Source organism: Salvelinus namaycush, chromosome 34 (genome assembly GCF_016432855.1).
Source record: "Salvelinus namaycush isolate Seneca chromosome 34, SaNama_1.0, whole genome shotgun sequence".
NCBI lineage: Eukaryota > Metazoa > Chordata > Actinopteri > Salmoniformes > Salmonidae > Salvelinus > Salvelinus namaycush.
The window spans coordinates 15548419-15567370 of NC_052340.1; the positions used below are offsets into that span (position 1 = coordinate 15548419).

At 46.7% G+C, this 18952-nt stretch overlaps 1 protein-coding gene across 5 annotated transcripts in view; it reads left to right on the forward strand.

Annotated features, from left to right (window-relative positions):
• Positions 1-15963, forward strand: part of LOC120028319 (stAR-related lipid transfer protein 13-like) — a 127682-nt gene extending 111719 nt beyond the window's left edge. For all 5 annotated transcript variants that reach the window (XM_038973524.1, XM_038973525.1, XM_038973526.1 and 2 more), the window contains 10 exons: positions 3076-3139; positions 4016-5409; positions 5723-5893; positions 6006-6165; positions 10014-10212; positions 10848-11061; positions 12088-12202; positions 12467-12963; positions 13119-13295; positions 13434-15963. In XM_038973524.1, coding sequence (XP_038829452.1) covers positions 3076-3139; positions 4016-5409; positions 5723-5893; positions 6006-6165; positions 10014-10212; positions 10848-11061; positions 12088-12202; positions 12467-12963; positions 13119-13295; positions 13434-13551 — 3109 coding nt within the window. In that variant the 3' untranslated portion in view covers positions 13552-15963. The remainder of the gene's footprint in view (positions 1-3075; positions 3140-4015; positions 5410-5722; positions 5894-6005; positions 6166-10013; positions 10213-10847; positions 11062-12087; positions 12203-12466; positions 12964-13118; positions 13296-13433) is intronic.
• Positions 15964-18952: the final 2989 nt, after the last annotated feature.

Consider the following 18952-nt stretch of genomic DNA (forward strand, 5'->3'; position numbering starts at 1 on the left):
GGATGAAGCCAAAGTAGGAGGAGGGAAAGGGCTGCCTTCACAGATTAACACACTGTGACTCCAAACAACCCTTAAGCGACGAATCTACATTCCAAACTAGCCCTGCAGACAGTGCCTCCCAGCTCCCACCTCCCTGTGACTCTGTCTCCCTGTGAGTGTCACCCCCCTACACCATCCTTGACTTCTCAGCTTCTTTATGGTCACCTGGACCCAGAGGAGGCTGGCAAACATGCTGTCTGCCTGTCACCGTGTGTGGTGAGCAGAGGAACACTTCCTCCCTCCACACTGGCCATGGGGCTGAGAGGAACAGATAGATGTGTCATGCTCTCCACTGCTGTTTTCTCTGTGATCCCTGGTTATTCAGGCTCTATTATGCTCAACACTCTCTATAGCTTCTACGGGCTCCAACAGCTACTGTAAGGACTATGGGAACTAACCTAAGCTGAGTCTGAAATGGCAACCTATTCCCTATAGTGCCATACATTTGACTAGAGCTCTATGGGCCCTGCTCAAAAGAAGTGTACTATAATAGGGAATAGGGTACCATTTGGGACACAGAATACTGTATCCTGTTGGCTCCAGAGCAGCAGGAGAAGGCTAGAGGCTAGCATCTTCTAACTCTACTACATCTGAAGCTCTTTACTGTCACAGAATCCACATGAACCCTGCATGGGACAATATCTGGAGTGGTAAAACGTTATGACTGTCACGCCGCAAATCTTCTGTCAAGCGCCATTTTGCTGGCGTGGGGATTGGTTAGAAATGTGTCGTCATGTTTACCTCTCGTTGTTGTTGTTGTCGTTGTTGCTTTAGGCAGGGCAGCTTGTTGGCCTGTGTGTTTCTGTGTCATTTACCTTTGCAGTCCGCCAGCCTCCCTTACTCTCTGCCAGGCTAGCTGTCCCACAGGCCTCTACTCTCCTACTCTCTGGCAGGCTAGCTGTCCCACAGGCCTCTCCTCTCCTACTCTTTGGCAGGCTAGCTGTCCCACAGGTCTCTACTCGCCTACTCTCTGGCAGGCTAGCTGTCCCACAGGCCTCTACTCTCCTACTCTCTGGCAGGCTAGCTGTCCCACAGGCCTCTACTCTCCTACTCTCTGGCAGGCTAGCTGTCCCACAGGCCTCTACACTCCTACTCTTTGGCAGGCTAGCTGTCCCACAGGCCTCTACTCTCCTACTCTCTTCCAGGCTAGCAGTCCCACAGGCCACTACTCTCCTACTCTCTGCCAGGCAAACTGTAACAAAAAGACCCCTACTCTCCTACTCTCTGGCAGGCTAGCTGTTCCACAGGCCACTGTTCTCCTACTCTCTGCCAGGCTAGCTGTCCCACAGACCCCTACACTCCTACTCTTTGGCAGGCTAGCTGTCCCACAGGCCCCTACTCTCTGCCAGGCTAGCTGTCCCACAGGCCACTACTCTCCTACTCTCTGCCAGGCAAACTGTAACAAAAAGACCCCTACTCTCCTACTCTCTGGCAGGCTAGCTGTTCCACAGGCCACTGTTCTCCTACTCTCTGCCAGGCTAGCTGTCCCACAGACCCCTACTCTCCTACTCTATGGCAGGCTAGCTGTCCCACAGGCCCCTACTCTCTGCCAGGCTAGCTGTCCCACAGACCCCTAGTCTCCTACTCTCTGCCAGGCTAGCTGTCCCACAGGCCCCTACTCTCTGCCAGGCTAGCTGTCCCACAGACCCCTACTCTCTGCCAGGCTAGCTGTCCCACATACCCCTACTCTCTGCCAGGCTAGCTGTCCCACAGACCCCTACTCTCTGCCAGGCTAGCTGTCCCACAGGCCCCTACTCTCTGCCAGGCTAGCTGTCCCACAGGCCCCTACTCTCTGCCAGGCTAGCTGTCCCACAGACCCCTACTCTCTGCCAGGCTAGCTGTCCCACAGGCCCCTACTCTCTGCCAGGCTAGCTGTCCCACAGACCCCTACTCTCTGCCAGGCTAGCTGTCCCACAGGCCCCTACTCTCTGCCAGGCTAGCTGTCCCACAGGCCCCTACTCTCTGCCAGGCTAGCTGTCCCACAGGCCTCTACTCTCCTACTCTCTGCCAGGCTAGCTGTCCCACAGGCCCCTACTCTCTGCCAGGCTAGCTGTCCCACAGGCCTCTACTCTCCTACTCTCTGCCAGGCTAGCTGTCCCACAGGCCCCTACTCTCTGCCAGGCTAGCTGTCCCACAGGCCTCTACTCTCCTACTCTCTGCCAGGCTAGCTGTCCCACAGGCCCCTACTCTCTGGCAGGCTAGCTGTCCCACAGGCCTCTACTCTCCTAATCTCTGCCAGGCTAGCTGTCCCACAGGCCTCTACTCTCCTACTCTCTGCCAGGCTAGCTGTCCCACAGGCCCCTACTCTCTGCCAGGCTAGCTGTCCCACAGACCCCTACTCTCAGACTGCATCCCAAATGGCACCCTATTCCCTGTATTGTGCAATACCTTTGACCGTAGTGCACTATATAGGGGATAGGGTGCCATTTGGTATGTAGTCACAGCCTCCCAGGCAGTTTTACTGTTTGTAGGGTATATTGTAAATTCCCATTGTTAATTGTTACTCTAGAAACTTGTGGGTGGAATTTAATCGAAACCAACTCGAACAGTTATGTAGCCGTTTAGCCCAGAAAATACCAACAGGGACTTAGTTTTCTGTGGGTTTTTTACATCCTTCTGGATAGAAGGAGAGAGTGACTAAGAAGGAGCAGGGACATGAAGTCTGTGTGTAGCTGGAGAAGCAGCAGAGACTAGTCCATTAGCTGCTGATGGAGAATCTCTGTGAACCACAGCGCCTCAGCAGTCTTCACCAATTAGGTCCCTGTCAGGGAGAGAGGGGCCAGAAGCAGACGGACTGGCAGGGAGATAGAGCGAGAGAGGCCAGAGAGCATCTGTCCATTAACATTGAGTTATTATCCACAGTTAGCAGGCATGATTAGGTTTGTGCTGCCCTGGCTGGGTAGTTGTCAGACCCACAGTCATTTAACTCCTGGACTGGAGAACTGACTGTGTCTATTCCTGGTGACTTCTCTCAGAGAGAAGGATGATCTCTGAGATTGTTATTGTTTACATCCATCTGGCTTGTTTCTCTTCCAGACGACTCAACACCTTGAACAAGTGTGCCTCTATGAAACTAGACGTCAACCTTCCTAAGAAAAAGGTAAGTAGAGGTTTTAATTATTATAATATTATTCTATATTATGACCGTTATGATCCTGTTCAGTTGCACAGTGATATTGTATAACAGCTTTAGTCAATGCAAGGCTAATACGTATACCTTTCTAAGGTATTATGGTAATAAATACTGAGGATGTCGGCCAAGTAGTAGTCCTGTAACAACAAAAAACTCCTCCTCCTCTTACCCCTCTATCCTTCCATCCCTCTTTCTTTCCATCCCTCTAACCCAGATCCTGTGATATGTGAGATGTGTCCATTGTCGTATTCCCTAAAGGGTGTACTACTTTTAACCAGAGCCCTATTAGCCCTGGTCACTTGTAGTTTACTATAAGGAATAGGGTGCCATTTGGGACGCACCCGTCACCTCTGTTGTTTCAACTTCCTTCAGTGTGGAAAGACATTTCCGATTGGTTTATTTATGGCTGTTAAACCAGATTAGGAGGTTATATCATCATGATTATGTGATCGATGTATAGAACTGTAATGTGATTATAAGTGGACAGACACATCCTCTGGCTCCGTTGTTAACTGTCAGGAAAACGCAGATGACATTTGTCTCTCCTTCCTGGAACAGATAGAGATACAGACAGGCTGTGATGCTACACCCTCACAGATCTCACAATATCTAGATACAGCTGTCCCATCAGCTTATAACTACAACCAATCATTCGGATTGTGTCTTGTTACCATGTGTTGATAACAGTGTACTGGCAGTGCTATGTGTCTTCTCTCTTCCTGTGTGTCCACAGTGAAGACTCGGATGAGTGTGTTTATGTAACTGTTAACTGGTTTAGATTTCTACCTGACTAGGTGATCATGAGTTGATAATTTATTTTGTGTTGTCTTCCTGTGTATTCAGAGTGAAGACTCTGATGAGGAGGAACTGTTTGCCATCAGTGACAGATGGAAGTTTGAGTGGACGAGCCGCCGCTGGTCCAGACTAAAGGGGGAGGGGCGGAGTCCCAGGGAGGGGGAGGGGCGGGGCCTGCGGAACACTACCAGTAGCGAGAGTGTTCTAACTGACCTCAGCGAACCAGAGGTCTCATCTCTCCACAGTGAGAGCAGTGGGGGGAGTGGCCACCAGACTGTGAGCACAGAGGACTCAGACTGCTCTAACCGGAACTACTACTCTGCAGACATGCCTGAACCTGACTCCAACTCCCTTACCCTGCCACACCTCCCTAAGCATCTCCCGTATTACGGCTCGCTGCCCACCAAAAACGACCGCGCCGGACGGACCCGAGCCAAGGACTTCCTGCGCCGCATGGAGAAGCTACGTTCCCGGGGCACGTTGGATAGGGGGCGGAGCAAGATGCTGGTTATCAGCACTCCGGTACTGCAGATGGAGCCGCAGGCCCTGAAGACGATGCGCTGTGTGGAGATCACCAATGGGGACGGGTCGGGGGCGGAGGTACCCACTGGGGGACCAATCCTAGGGCTAACACCCCAGTGCCCCTCCAGCAGCGAGGGCAGCCACTCCAGCGGCAGCACCGTCTCCTCCCCCAGTCTGAAGGAGAGGAAGCCCCACTCCCAGCGGACGGACCGGTCCGACGCCAAGCGCAGTGGCATGTATCTGGAGGACTTGGCCATGTTCTCCAGCCTGCAGCGGAACAGTGGCGTGGCCGAACACAACCGGCATAACGAGTTCCGCTCCTACGAGGACCTGGTGGTCCACATACCCAAAGACCACAAGCCTGGCACCTTTCCCAAGGCCCTGTCCATAGAGAGCCTCTCCCCCACCCTGGGGGCCTCCGTCCCCTGGCACAGCGGCAGCCTCAATCCCCTGGAGCCCCAGTCCAACCCCAACCTCCGACCTGACTCTAACCCCAGGGAGTTCCACCCCCGCCCGGCCACCCAGTTCTGCCCACGGGGCAGTAGGATCAGTGTGTACGACAACGTCCCTGGGTCTCATCTCTATGCCTCTACTGGAGACCTGCTGGACCTGGAGAAGGAAGACCTGTTCCCCCATCTGGATGACATACTGCAGCACGTCAACGGCCTGCAGCAGATAGTGGACCGCTGGTCCAAGAACATGCTGCCCTCTGCAGGCCTGGATGGACAGGGGATCCAGCCTGCAGGTTTGCAGTCTTCCAGCCAGATCACACTGAACTTTGAGGGGACGTCTGTTCTGGAGGGACAGAGCACATCCAGTGACGGGGACAGAGACGGCGTGTCCCTCATTGAGACTCACTGTACAGGACACAGAGAGAGGAGGGACTCAGGGGTGGGAGCATCACTAACCAGACCCAACCGGTAAGAATCATAGTCCTCAAATGGTTATTAACATCTCAGTGTTTAGTTCCTTGTAGAAATCATTATCCTGTCCTTATTTCCTACTGATAGTGCTAAATACTTACTCAAAACGTCCGTCTTTTAGAGGTGAAGTCTTGACATCATTGTCAAAGGTTGCATCCCAAATGGCTCTCTATTTCCTAGATAGTGCACCTTTTCCCTGCATACTTTCCCTTTAGGGATATGATCAAAAGTAGTGTCCTATATAGGGAATAGGGTGCCATTTGGAACGTATTTTAACTGTTGTCCTCTCTCTCTCTCTCTCTGGCATTAGTCTGCGATGGCCCAGCTTCCAGATGTCCAACCGGCTCAGCCACTCAGTGGCCTCGCTCCAGATCACCAACCAATCAGCAGGCCAGCTCAGCCTGCTGCAGAAGTTCTCTCTCCTCCGCCTCACTGCCATCATGGAGAAATACTCCATGTCCAACAAACACGGATGGACCTGGTGAGTACAATCAATCAATCAATCAACCAATCAATCAACCTTGTCAAGTTTGAACCCTATTCCTGTGTGTGAGTGTAGACATGGGACCCACCCTGTGTTGTCTCTCTGTCAGGTCCGTTCCAAAGTTCATGAAGAGGATGAAGGTTCCAGACTACAAGGACAAGAATGTGTTTGGTGTTCCTCTGATCGTTCACGTCCAGCGCTCTGGTCAGCCCCTCCCCCTCAGCCTGCAGCAGGCCCTCCGATACCTCAGGAGCCAGTGTCTAGACCAGGTCAGTCTCCCTCAGTTAAACTGTGTTACAGTAGACTGTCAGTCTCTCTCTGTTAAACTGTGTTACAGTAGACTGTCAGTCTCTCTCTGTTAAACTGTTCTATAGCAGATTGTCAGTCTCTCTCTGTTATAATGTGTTACAGCAGACTGTCAGTCTCTCTCTGTTAAACTGTTCTATAGCAGACTGTCAGTCTCTCTCTGTTAAACTGTGTTACAGTAGACTGTCAGTCTCTCTCTGTTAAACTGTGTTACAGTAGACTGTCAGTCTCTCTCTGTTAAACTGTTCTATAGCAGATTGTCAGTCTCTCTCTGTTAAACTGTGTTACAGTAGACTGTCAGTCTCTCTCTGTTAAACTGTGTTACAGCAGACTGTCAGTCTCTCTCTGTTAAACTGTTCTATAGCAGACTGTCAGTCTCTCTCTGTTATATTGTGTTACAGCAGACTGTCAGTCTCTCTCTGTTAAACTGTTCTATAGCAGACTGTCAGTCTCTCTCTGTTAAACTGTTCTATAGCAGACTGTCAGTCTCTCTCTGTTAAACTGTTCTATAGCAGACTATTAGTCTCTCTCAGTTAAACTGTGTTACAGTAGACTGTCAGTCTCTCTCTGTTAAACTGTTCTATAGCAGACTGTCAGTCTCTCTCTGTTAAACTGTTCTATAGCAGACTGTCAGTCTCTCTCTGTTATTCTGTTCTATAGTAGACTGTCAGTCTCTCTCTGTTAAACTGTTCTATAGCAGACTGTTAGTCTCTATCTGTTATTCTGTGTTACAGCAGACTGTCAGTCTCTCTCTGTTAAACTGTTCTATAGCAGACTGTCAGTCTCTCTCTGTTAAACTGTTCTATAGCAGACTGTCAGTCTCTCTCTGTTAAACTGTTCTATAGCAGACTGTCAGTCTCTCTCTGTTAAACTGTTCTATAGCAGACTGTCAGTCTCTCTCTGTTAAACGGTTCTATAGCAGACTGTCAGTCTCTCTCTGTTAAACTGTTCTATAGCAGACTGTCAGTCTCTCTCTGTTAAACTGTTCTATAGCAGACTGTCAGTCTCTCTCTGTTAAACTGTTCTATAGCAGAAGTGTCAGTCTCTCTCTGTTAAACTGTTCTATAGCAGAAGTGTCAGTCTCTCTCTGTTGAACTGTTCTATAGCAGACTGTCAGTCTCTCTCTGTTAAACTGTTCTATAGCAGACTGTCAGTCTCTCTCTGTTAAACTGTGTTACAGCAGACTGTCAGTCTCTCTCTGTTATACTGTGTTACAGCAGACTGTCAGTCTCTCTCTGTTAAACTGTTACAGCAGACTGTCAGTCTCTCTCAGTTAAACTGTTCTATAGCAGACTGTCAGTCTCTCTCTGTTAAACTGTTTTATAGCAGACTGTCAGTCTCTCTCTGTTAAACTGTTCTATAGCAGACTGTCAGTCTCTCTCTGTTAAACTGTTTTATAGCAGACTGTCAGTCTCTCTCTGTAAAACTGTTTTATAGCAGACTGTCAGTCTCTCTCAGTTAAACTGTTCTACAGTAGACTGTCAGTCTCTCTATGTTAAACTGTTCTATAGCAAACTGTCAGTCTCTCTCTGTTAAACTGTTCTATAGCAGACTGTCAGTCTCTCTCTGTTATACTGTGTTACAGCAGACTGTCAGTCTCTCTCTGTTAAACTGTGTTACAGTAGACTGTCAGTCTCTCTCTGTTAAACTGTTCTATAGCAGACTGTCAGTCTCTCTCTGTTAAACTGTTCTATAGCAGACTGTCAGTCTCTCTCTGTTAAACTGTTCTATAGCAGACTGTCAGTCTCTCTCTGTTAAACTGTTCTATAGCAGACTGTCAGTCTCTCTCTGTTAAACTGTTCTATAGCAGACTGTCAGTCTCTCTCTGTTAAACGGTTCTATAGCAGACTGTCAGTCTCTCTCTGTTAAACTGTTCTATAGCAGACTGTCAGTCTCTCTCTGTTAAACTGTGTTACAGTAGACTGTCAGTCTCTCTCTGTTAAACTGTTCTATAGCAGACTGTCAGTCTCTCTCTGTTAAACTGTTCTATAGCAGACTGTCAGTCTCTCTCTGTTAAACTGTTCTATAGCAGACTGTCAGTCTCTCTCTGTTATACTGTGTTACAGCAGACTGTCAGTCTCTCTCTGTTATACTGTGTTACAGCAGACTGTCAGTCTCTCTCAGTTAAACTGTTCTATAGTAGACTGTCAGTCTCTCTCTGTTAAACTGTTCTATAGCAGACTGTCAGTCTCTCTCTGTTAAACTGTTCTATAGCAGACTGTTAGTCTCTATCTGTTATTCTGTGTTACAGCAGACTGTCAGTCTCTCTCTGTTAAACTGTTCTATAGCAGACTGTCAGTCTCTCTCTGTTAAACTGTTCTATAGCAGACTGTCAGTCTCTCTCTGTTAAACTGTTCTATAGCAGACTGTCAGTCTCTCTCTGTTAAATGGTTCTATAGCAGACTGTCAGCCTCTCTCTGTTAAACTGTTCTATAGCAGACTGTCAGTCTCTCTCTGTTAAACTGTTCTATAGCAGACTGTCAGTCTCTCTCTGTTAAACTGTGTTACAGTAGACTGTCAGTCTCTCTCTGTTAAACTGTTCTATAGCAGACTGTCAGTCTCTCTCTGTTAAACTGTTCTATAGCAGACTGTCAGTCTCTCTCTGTTAAACTGTTCTATAGCAGACTGTCAGTCTCTCTCTGTTAAACTGTTCTATAGCAGACTGTCAGTCTCTCTCTGTTAAACTGTTCTATAGCAGACTGTCAGTCTCTCTCTGTTAAACGGTTCTATAGCAGACTGTCAGTCTCTCTCTGTTAAACTGTTCTATAGCAGACTGTCAGTCTCTCTCTGTTAAACTGTGTTACAGTAGACTGTCAGTCTCTCTCTGTTAAACTGTTCTATAGCAGACTGTCAGTCTCTCTCTGTTAAACTGTTCTATAGCAGACTGTCAGTCTCTCTCTGTTAAACTGTTCTATAGCAGACTGTCAGTCTCTCTCTGTTATACTGTGTTACAGCAGACTGTCAGTCTCTCTCTGTTATACTGTGTTACAGCAGACTGTCAGTCTCTCTCAGTTAAACTGTTCTATAGTAGACTGTCAGTCTCTCTCTGTTAAACTGTTCTATAGCAGACTGTCAGTCTCTCTCTGTTAAACTGTTCTATAGCAGACTGTTAGTCTCTATCTGTTATTCTGTGTTACAGCAGACTGTCAGTCTCTCTCTGTTAAACTGTTCTATATTAGACTGTCAGTCTCTCTCTGTTAAACTGTTCTATAGCAGACTGTCAGTCTCTCTCTGTTAAACTGTTCTATAGCAGACTGTCAGTCTCTCTCTGTTAAATGGTTCTATAGCAGACTGTCAGCCTCTCTCTGTTAAACTGTTCTATAGCAGACTGTCAGTCTCTCTCTGTTAAACTGTGTTACAGTAGACTGTCAGTCTCTCTCTGTTAAACTGTTCTATAGCAGACTGTCAGTCTCTCTCTGTTAAACTGTTCTATAGCAGACTGTCAGTCTCTCTCTGTTAAACTGTTCTATAGCAGACTGTCAGTCTCTCTCTGTTAAACTGTTCTATAGCAGACTGTCAGTCTCTCTCTGTTAAACTGTTCTATAGCAGACTGTCAGTCTCTCTCTGTTAAACTGTTCTATAGCAGACTGTCAGTCTCTCTCTGTTAAACTGTTCTATAGCAGACTGTCAGTCTCTCTCTGTTAAACTGTTCTATAGCAGACTGTCAGTCTCTCTCTGTTATTCTGTGTTACAGTAGACTGTTAGTCTCTCTCTGTTAAACTGTTACAGTAGACTGTCAGTCTCTCTCTCTGTAGAACCGGTCAGTGTCTAGGTCTGTCTGTCTGAACATTATGCTCTACTCCGTCTGCAGGTGGGTCTGTTCCGTAAGTCTGGTGTGAAGTCTCGTATCCAGGCGCTGAGGCAGATGAATGAGTCGTCTCCTGATGATGTCAGCTACGAGGACCAGTCAGCGTACGACGTAGCAGACATGGTCAAACAGTTCTTCAGAGACCTGCCTGAACCTCTACTGACCAGCAAGCTGGGAGAGACCTTCCTACACATCTACCAGTGTAAGGACTGATACACACAGGCACATACAGTACACACATGCTTACACACATGCACACACAAACACAGTCTTGTACAGCTAACGTTTTTGGGACACACAATTCAGTCCCATTCAAAATCTTATTTTCCCTAACCCGTACTCTTACCCTTACCCTAACCCTAACCTTAACCCAAAAACCTAACCCTAACCCTAAACCTAACCCTAGCTCCTAACCCTAACCCATAACGTAATTCAAATACTAATTATAACCTTAACCCTAAACCCCCTAGAAATAGCATTTGACCTTGTGGGGACTAACAAAATGTCCCCAGTTGGTAAAATTTTGGTTGTGGGGATTTCCAGTACCCACAAGAATAGGTAAACACGTCCACGCACACACAGACACAGACACAGACACAGACACAGACACAGACACAGACACAGACACAGACACAGACACAGACACAGACAGAGACAGAGACAGAGACAGAGACAGAGACAGAGACAGACAGACAGACAGACAGACAGACAGACAGACAGACAGACAGACAGACAGACAGACAGACAGACAGACAGACAGACAAATCATACTAAGGTCTCTCTCCATTGCCCATGGTAGGATAGTTCAACCCTCCCTCTATCCCTTCCTCCCTCCAGATGTTCCTAAGGACCAGCGGTTGCAGGCTGTACAGGCGGCCATCATGCTGATGTCAGACGAGAACAGGGAGGTGCTCCAAATGTTGCTCTGCTTCCTGTCTGACGTCACTTCCTCTGTGGAGGAGAACCAGATGACTCCCATGAACATCGCTGTGTGTCTGGCCCCGTCCCTGTTCCACCTCAACATCCTGAAGAAGGACAACCTCTCACCCAGGTACACTACACCACAAACACACAGGTACATCACCTGATCAGCTCTAAAGTAGAACCAAATGAGGAACCCTGGACTGTTACTTCAGCAGTGTCTATAATGGACTAATACAACTACAACCCACTTGGTCTAGTATTTCCTATATACAGTATGCCCTCCTATTAGACTCCCCAGTGATGATGTCCTCCTAATTAGGTCTCTGTGAAGACTGATGTTAACTAGGTGGGAGTCTGGTTCAGGCATCAGGGGTTCAGCTACAGTAGACTGGCTATCTGGTTCTGGGCGGCTTTTATTAAGAATGTTCTGGAGTTCCAGGGTACTCTTTAAAACACTGCGTTTTATGACATCACGCTGTGTACAAACAGAAACCTCTCATTTAACTAGCTGGTGGAAGTGATTCTTTAAGGATTGCAGGATCAAAGGGATAGCATGCAGAGAGAGAGATGTTGAGATGACCGGGAGGAGGGATAGGAAAGGGAGAGGATGGCAGGGAGAGGAGAGAGAGGGAGAGGATGGCAGGGAGGAGGGAGAGGAGAGAGAGAAGAAGAGGATGGCTGGGAGGAGGGAGGACAGGAGAGAGAGGGAGAGAATGGCAGGGAAGGAGGGAGGACAGGAGAGAGAGGGTTAGGAAGGCAGGGAAGGAGGGAGGACAGGAGAGAGAGTTAGGAAGGCAAGGAAGGAGGGAGGACAGGAGAGAGAGGGTTAGGAGAGAGAGAGGGTTAGGAAGGCAGGGAAGGAAGGCGGATAGGAGAGAGCGGGTTAGAAGAGAGAGGGTTAGAAAGGGTTAGAAAGGCAGGGAAGGAGGGAGGACAGGAGAGAAATGGTTAGTGGCTGTCTCGGCTGCATGGGGGACTGTTTATCTAGTGGGCTGGGAGGGAGGTTAACTAGCTGTATTCAGTGGGAGAGAGGGAAGAGGTTTTAATGTGTTCATTGAGCACCTCGGCTGATTGACTCTTGCTGCTGTGTTCATAATTGTCTCATTATCCATGATCCTTTGCTGTGTTAATAAATGTTACCCATGATCCTCAGGGCCATGCAGAGGAAGTACACGACAGGCCGGCCCGACCAGAAGGACCTGAATGAGAACCTTTCCGCGACGCAGGGACTCGCCCACATGATCATAGAGTGCAACCGACTGTTTGAGGTAATAGACCTGAATAGAATACTTCATTAATAATCAACAGTGTTACTAAGATGCCTTAGATACATTGGATGTCATAAAATGTTATAAGCCTCATTATAAAACATTATAAAGGATCATACCTGCTGACCGGTAAGATATAAAGCATTATACCTTTAGTCTTTTAAGTGTTATCGAACCATTTAAAAACATTGTTTTGTCATTTAGAAGACGCTCTTATCCATAGCGACCTGATCTCTGATTGATCTTTCTTCTCCGACCAATCAGATTCCTCACGAGATGGTGACTCAGTCCAGGAACTCGTACGCGGAGGCGGACCTTCACGCTCCCACCTTAGAGGAGCTCTGTAGACAGCAGGAGGAGGATGATGCGTCCTACCAGACAGAGGCCAGACCCTGCCAGACACACTCAGAGACCAGACCGCAGAACCTGTACCAGAACTACGTAGAGAGCAGGCTGCAGGAGCTCCTGAAGGAGGCCAGAGAGAAGGCTAAGGGCTGGGTGTCCTGCACCAGCTCAGACAACACTGAGCTCTACTGTAAGAAGGTTGGTGATGGGAACCCTTTGCGGCGGTGGCGTGTGGCGGTTGAGGTGGAGGCCCCTCCCTCGGTGGTGTTGAACCGTGTGTTGCGAGAGCGGCACCTGTGGGACGTGGACCTGCTGCAGTGGAAGGTAGCTGAGACTCTGGACAGACACACTGAGGTCTTCCACTATGTCCTCAACCGCATGCCCCCACACCCCAGCAGAGACTTCCTGGTCCTACGGTGAGTGTGTGTGTTTGCGTGTTTGTATTTAGAATTTTGACATTTACATTTCAATTCAACTCAGTTTGTTGTTCCTGTAGAGCTCACATCAACCTAAAGCCCTGTTGGTTCTAGCTGTGCTGAATGAAGCTGACTTTGTCTGTCTCTTTCTGTAGGTCATGGAGGACTGACCTTCCCAAGGGGATGTGTGCATTGGTGTGTGTGTCTGTAGAACATGAGGACTGTCCCCGGGTCGGTGGGGTGAGGGCCGTGGTTCTAGAGTCTAACTACCTTCTAGAACCCTGCGGCTCTGGGAAGTCCAGACTCACTCACATCTGCAGGGTGGACTTCAAGTGAGTCCACACATAACATACCTTAGTATATACTGTATAAATAGAAAGTTAATTTCTGAAGATTGTGTAGATGTGTGTGTGAATCTGACTGTGTTGTTGTTGTGTTTGAACCTGGCCATGTTGTTGTTGTTGATCCAGGGGGAGGAGTCCAGAGTGGTACAACAAGGCCTTTGGTCACCTCTGTGCTGCTGAAGCTGCTCGCATTCGCAACTCCTTCCAACCAATCAGCACAGAGGGGCCAGAGACCAAGATCTGACACTAGAGTCTTCCATCCACAGAGCTAGACCCACACATACCTGGAGGGAACTAGACCCAACCTGGCCTGGCCTAGAGCTAGTGTAACCGAGTTGGATTTGTAACCTCACTCCCCAGCCTGAAATGTCTCCACCCTCACTATCGAACTGCTAACTTTTCGGTATTGTAGTTGGCTAAGACGTTGTCAAGATGCTAGTCACCTGTGTTTGCTAGACAGCGGATGCGAGATCAAGGACCAGTAAGGCTTTGTGAGTGAGGAAGCACAGTGATGTCTGTTACACTAGACCGAATGATGTCTGGAGCTACAGTAGGTGCTAGAGGAGGACTGAGAGGAGGAGTATATATTCATAGAGTCCTGAAGCCAATAGGCAGAGCTGAAGCACTAAACCAGCGGATGGCCGCCCTTTCGCCCTCTTCTATTTATTTCCCGACGATTCTACATGTTGAATGGCCGCCGTTTGTCGACCCCCAGCAGGTGTGCGCGGCCAACGTTCATGTTGGTCTGTCTTGAAATGTGTTGCCAGAACACAGAGACTAAAGAGAGTATGGAGCTTTCTGGACTGTCTACACAATTACACAACAAGATCTCCTTAGGTGCTGGACGTTATTAAGATGTTATTATGATGTTATTATGACATGTATTATTATTATTATTATTTGTATTATTATGACCGAAAGGGGAACAGAATGATCCTGCCAATGTCCATTAGTATTTAGTATTAGAGTTATGTCTAGGACATTTAAGCTCTTTAAAGCTTCTGGAAAGCTGTATATTATTTTATTAATGTAAAATGTCATGCTTTCTGTTAGATATGCTGCATAGGCACGCATGTGTCTGTATATATATATCTGTGTGTGTGAAAACATACATACAAGTATACTAGCTGTATATACTGTATAATTGAAAGGCTTAATGCTACAACCTGCATTGTGTCATTGTTATTATAATTCATTTGGTACTAATCTGTAAACTGGTTTTACTGGGCTTCAACAGTGCTGTGTGTTTCTGAATGGGTGTAATGTTATTCTATATGACCTTATTGTTTAAGGTTGAAAACATGGTTTCGTCCTAAATGGCACCCTATTTCCTATATATTGCACCACTTTTTACCAGAACCTCCATAGGGCTCTGGTCAAACGTAGTGCACTATATAGGGAATAGGGTGCCATTTGGGATGGAGCCCATGTGACTCAGGTTTGATCTCCAGACCTGCTGTAGAGAGCTGGCTGGACTGAGCTTCAGTTTAGTTCCAGAGACAAGATTTTTTAATTAGACAATGTAAAAAAAATATTAAATGTTTATATTGTGTATTTTTACACAGACAAATGCAATTAGAATGGATTAGAATAGAAACTTAATTGCTCTAAGGGAATTTGCTTAATTGAAAGTCGCTCTCTCTTCACTCCATTTGCAGTTTGTTTATTTGTATGTTGTATGTTCCGCTAGTCAACACCTCACCTCACGTGGTGTGTTCTCTACTTCACGTCCCAAATGGCACCCTATTCCCTACATAGTGCACTACTTTTGACCAAAGCCCTGGTTTAAAGCTGTGCACTATATAGGGAATAGGGTGCCATTTGAGACGCAATATATGCCTTTACTCTATACCACCCTGCATCCCAGTGCTGGCTTCACTCTGGAGCTAAGCAGGGTCGATCCTGGTCGGTCCATGGATGGGAGACCAGATGCTGCTGGAAGTTGTGTTGCGGGGCCAGGCAATGTGATTGGGGACATTGCCCTGTGTAGGGTGCCGTCTTTCAGATGGGACGTTAAACAGGTGCCCTGACTCTCTGTGGTCACTAAAGATCCATGGCACTTATCGTAAGAGTTAACCCTGGTGTCTTGGCTAAATTTACCATAAACTCCCATACACTCTTAGTTAGACAAGGACAAGTTAGAGCTATATTAGCCATAGAGTAGTTATAACCCTGGTCTCCTAATAGCAGTGGGTTGGTGTCCAGAGTCACATGCTACACATACAGAATTGGACTGGTAGCATTATTTCTGTCAAGAACACAATGACCAGGGGAGGTGTGGGAACACATAGCGGTGTCACGCCCTGATCTGTTTCACCTGTCCCTGTGATTGTCTCCACCCCCTCCAGGTGTTGCTTATTTCCCCCCTGTGTTTCCTGTCTCTCTGTGCCATTTCGTCTTGTATGTTTCCAAGCCAACCAGTGTTTTTCCCGTTCTCCTGCATTTTGCTATTCTCCTTTTTCTAGTCCTCCTGGTTTTGACCCTTGCCTGTTTCTGGACTTTGTACCCGCCTGCCTGACCATTCTGCCTGTCTTGACACAAAGCCTGTCTGCCACTTTGTACCTCCTGGACTCTGATCTGGTTTTGACCTTTTGCCTGTCCACGACCATTCTCTTGCCTACTCCTTTTGGATTAATAAACATTTTAAGACTCCAACCATCTGCCTCCTGTGTCTGCATCTGTGTCTCGCCTTGTGTCAGGATAAGTGGAATGGAATCAGGGAGAGAATAGAGTGATACCGAACTTGAAATATTTCCTTTGAATAGCACCAAGAGTTTTTTTGAGGGTGGCAGAAGAATCTGTCGATGTGCCCTTGAGCAAGGCACTTACCCCTAATTTTCGCAGGGTCGCCGTTGAAAATGGCAGACCCTGGCATGACCCCACTCTCCAAGTGTGTCTCAGGGGAGTTAGGCTATGCAAAAAACATATTTACAATTCCCACGTGTATTAATACACACTTGTACATGTGTGAAGTAGGACAAATTTAAGCACCCACCAATTTATTATTATTTACAGGATGTTGTTGCTTCTTGGTGGTCATACTGTGTATTACAACCTGCAGTCAGCCTGTTGAACTATCAACGCAGGGTTGTTGTTCATCTGTATTTTGTGTTTCATACATATGAATACGTTTTTTTTAAATAATCAGATTCATGATGGAGGGATCACAAAAGATTGCTTTTCGCAAATAGATCCCTATGCCCTATGAACTTGTGCCGATATGAAAGGATTTTACAGCTGGAGAAATATGGTAATAGCTCCAACTTGGACTCTGATAGGCTACTGCATACACCAATCAAGTACATAGGGCATAGGTGTCAAACTCATTCCACGGAGGGCCGAGTGTCTGCGGGTTTCGCTCCTCCCTTGTACTTGATTGATGCATTAAGGTCACTGATTAGTAAAGAACTCAGCTCACCTGGTTGTCTAGGTTTTAATTGAAAGGAAAAACCAAAAACCCGCAGACACTCGGCCTCCATGGAATGAAGTTTGACTCCCCTGTTCTAGCGGTTGATTTGGGATTTTACTGAGTTACTGTTCATATGAGGAAATCAGTCAATTGAAATAAATTAATTTTGCCCTTATCTATGGATTCCCCATGACTGTTGGTCACAGATACCTTTTAAAAAATGGGCCACACAATGGGCCTCAGGATCTCGTCACAGTATTTTAGTGCATTCAAATTGCCATTGATAAAACTCAATTGGGTTTGTTGTCCGTAGCTTATGACTGTCCATACCATAACCCCACTGCTACCATGGGGCAGGCACTCTGTTCACAACGTTGACATAAGCAAACCACGCCATGCACGTGGCCTGCGTTTGTGAGGCCGGTTTAACTTACTGCCAAATGCTCTAAAATGACATTGGAGGTGGCTTATGTTGGAGAAATGAACATTCAATTCTCTGGCAACAGCTCTGGTATATATTCCTGCAGTCAGCATGCCAATTGCACACCCCTTCAAAACTTGAGACATCTGTGGCAGTGTGTTGTGTGACAAAACTGCACATTTTAGAGTGGCCTTTTATTGTCCCCAGCATAAGGTGCACCTGTGTGATGATCATGCCTTTTAATCAGCATATTGATATGTCACACCTGTCAGGTGGATGGATTATCTTGGCAAAATGAGAAATGCTCACTAACAGGGATGTAAACAAATTTGTGCACAAAGTTTGAGAGAAATAAGCTTTTTGTGCATTAGGAACATTTCTGGGAGCTTTTATTTCAGCTCATGAAACATGGGCCCAACACTGCGTTTATATTTTTGTTCTGTATAGTTACCTCCCATCTTCACAGAAATTATGCATTTCTTTATCCACTGGATGGCGACATCTGACTTCTGAACAATACAGGTTAATCAAAAAGAGGACATGCTGAAGGTTAGATTTATATAGCATCCCAATTGGCATACTATTCCCTACATAGTACACTACTTTTGACCAGAGGCCTATGAGTCCTGGTCTAAAGAAGTGCACTATATAGGGAAGTGGGTGCCATTGGGGACATATAATTAATAACTTCCACCACACCTGTTCTTTCTGTTCAGTCTTTTCTTCTATGGTTCTGCAGGATGACTCTTCAAGGTCACTTTCACATCTACAGACTGTTCAACGTGCTGAAGAGACACCAGGAGTCCTATTTACATAATTAAATAAAAGACAAGTAGACAGCCTTACCCTGGCGTATGTGTGTGTGTGTGTGTGTGTGCGTGTGCGTGTGCGTGTGTGCGTGCGTGCGTGCGTAATACGATTTGATTCATTTTAATTATTTATTGTCTTGAGCTGCAATTAAAAAGAGATTTGTTTCCCCACACAGTTTAGATTCAATAAGGATTTAAATTAAATAGATTTAAATTAAAACAGAAAAGGTACAGCAATTGAGTCTTTTTTCAATTCCAACATTTGGTCCAGTGATGGTTAAATTGTTCAATAGAATGATTAATCTACCACAGTGAAGCTGTCTGGAAGTAAAAGGACATGTTAGAGTAGTGAGTAGAGTAGTGTCCTCCCATTGTAGCACTCATATAACTCAGAGGATGAGTCCCAAACGGCACTCTATTCCCTTTATAGTGCACTTTTGACCAGAGCCCTATAGTGCACTATAATGGGAATAGCGTGCCACTTGTATTTAGGCTACCTGTAATAAAACAATTATTCACACTACCATCCCAGCTTTTCACAATCTAAGCTTTAATAAGGTGCTTTCTCTATTGTGTAACTGGTTCTTTCACTAAAAACCCTTTAAAGCTTTTGAGTAACCTTTTCCTCCCTTCTATTGGCTACTTGGCTACTGCTTTGATAAATTCAGCATAGATAGCAATAAAACCACAAAGATGGACTGATTCACAACCAATTCAACTGTAAAGGCTTTGTTGAATCCCTTTAAAGTATTCTTTCCTAAGGTTACACCCCAGTCACCAATTCTTCAGTTCAAGTTTTTTTTTGGAGTGGTTCTCTTACTTTAGTTTGTCTGCAGGCAGGCGTGATGTGCTTCTTGCCGCAGGCAGGGGGCGGCAACATGACGGAGAGCGGCAGAGCGGTAGCCTAGAGACCCTGCAGCGGCTGCCGCGCTGTTCATGTTCACTCTGTCCAGATTACCAGAAGACGTCTGCGTACAGGGAAGGACACGGCTCGTTCTACCCTCAA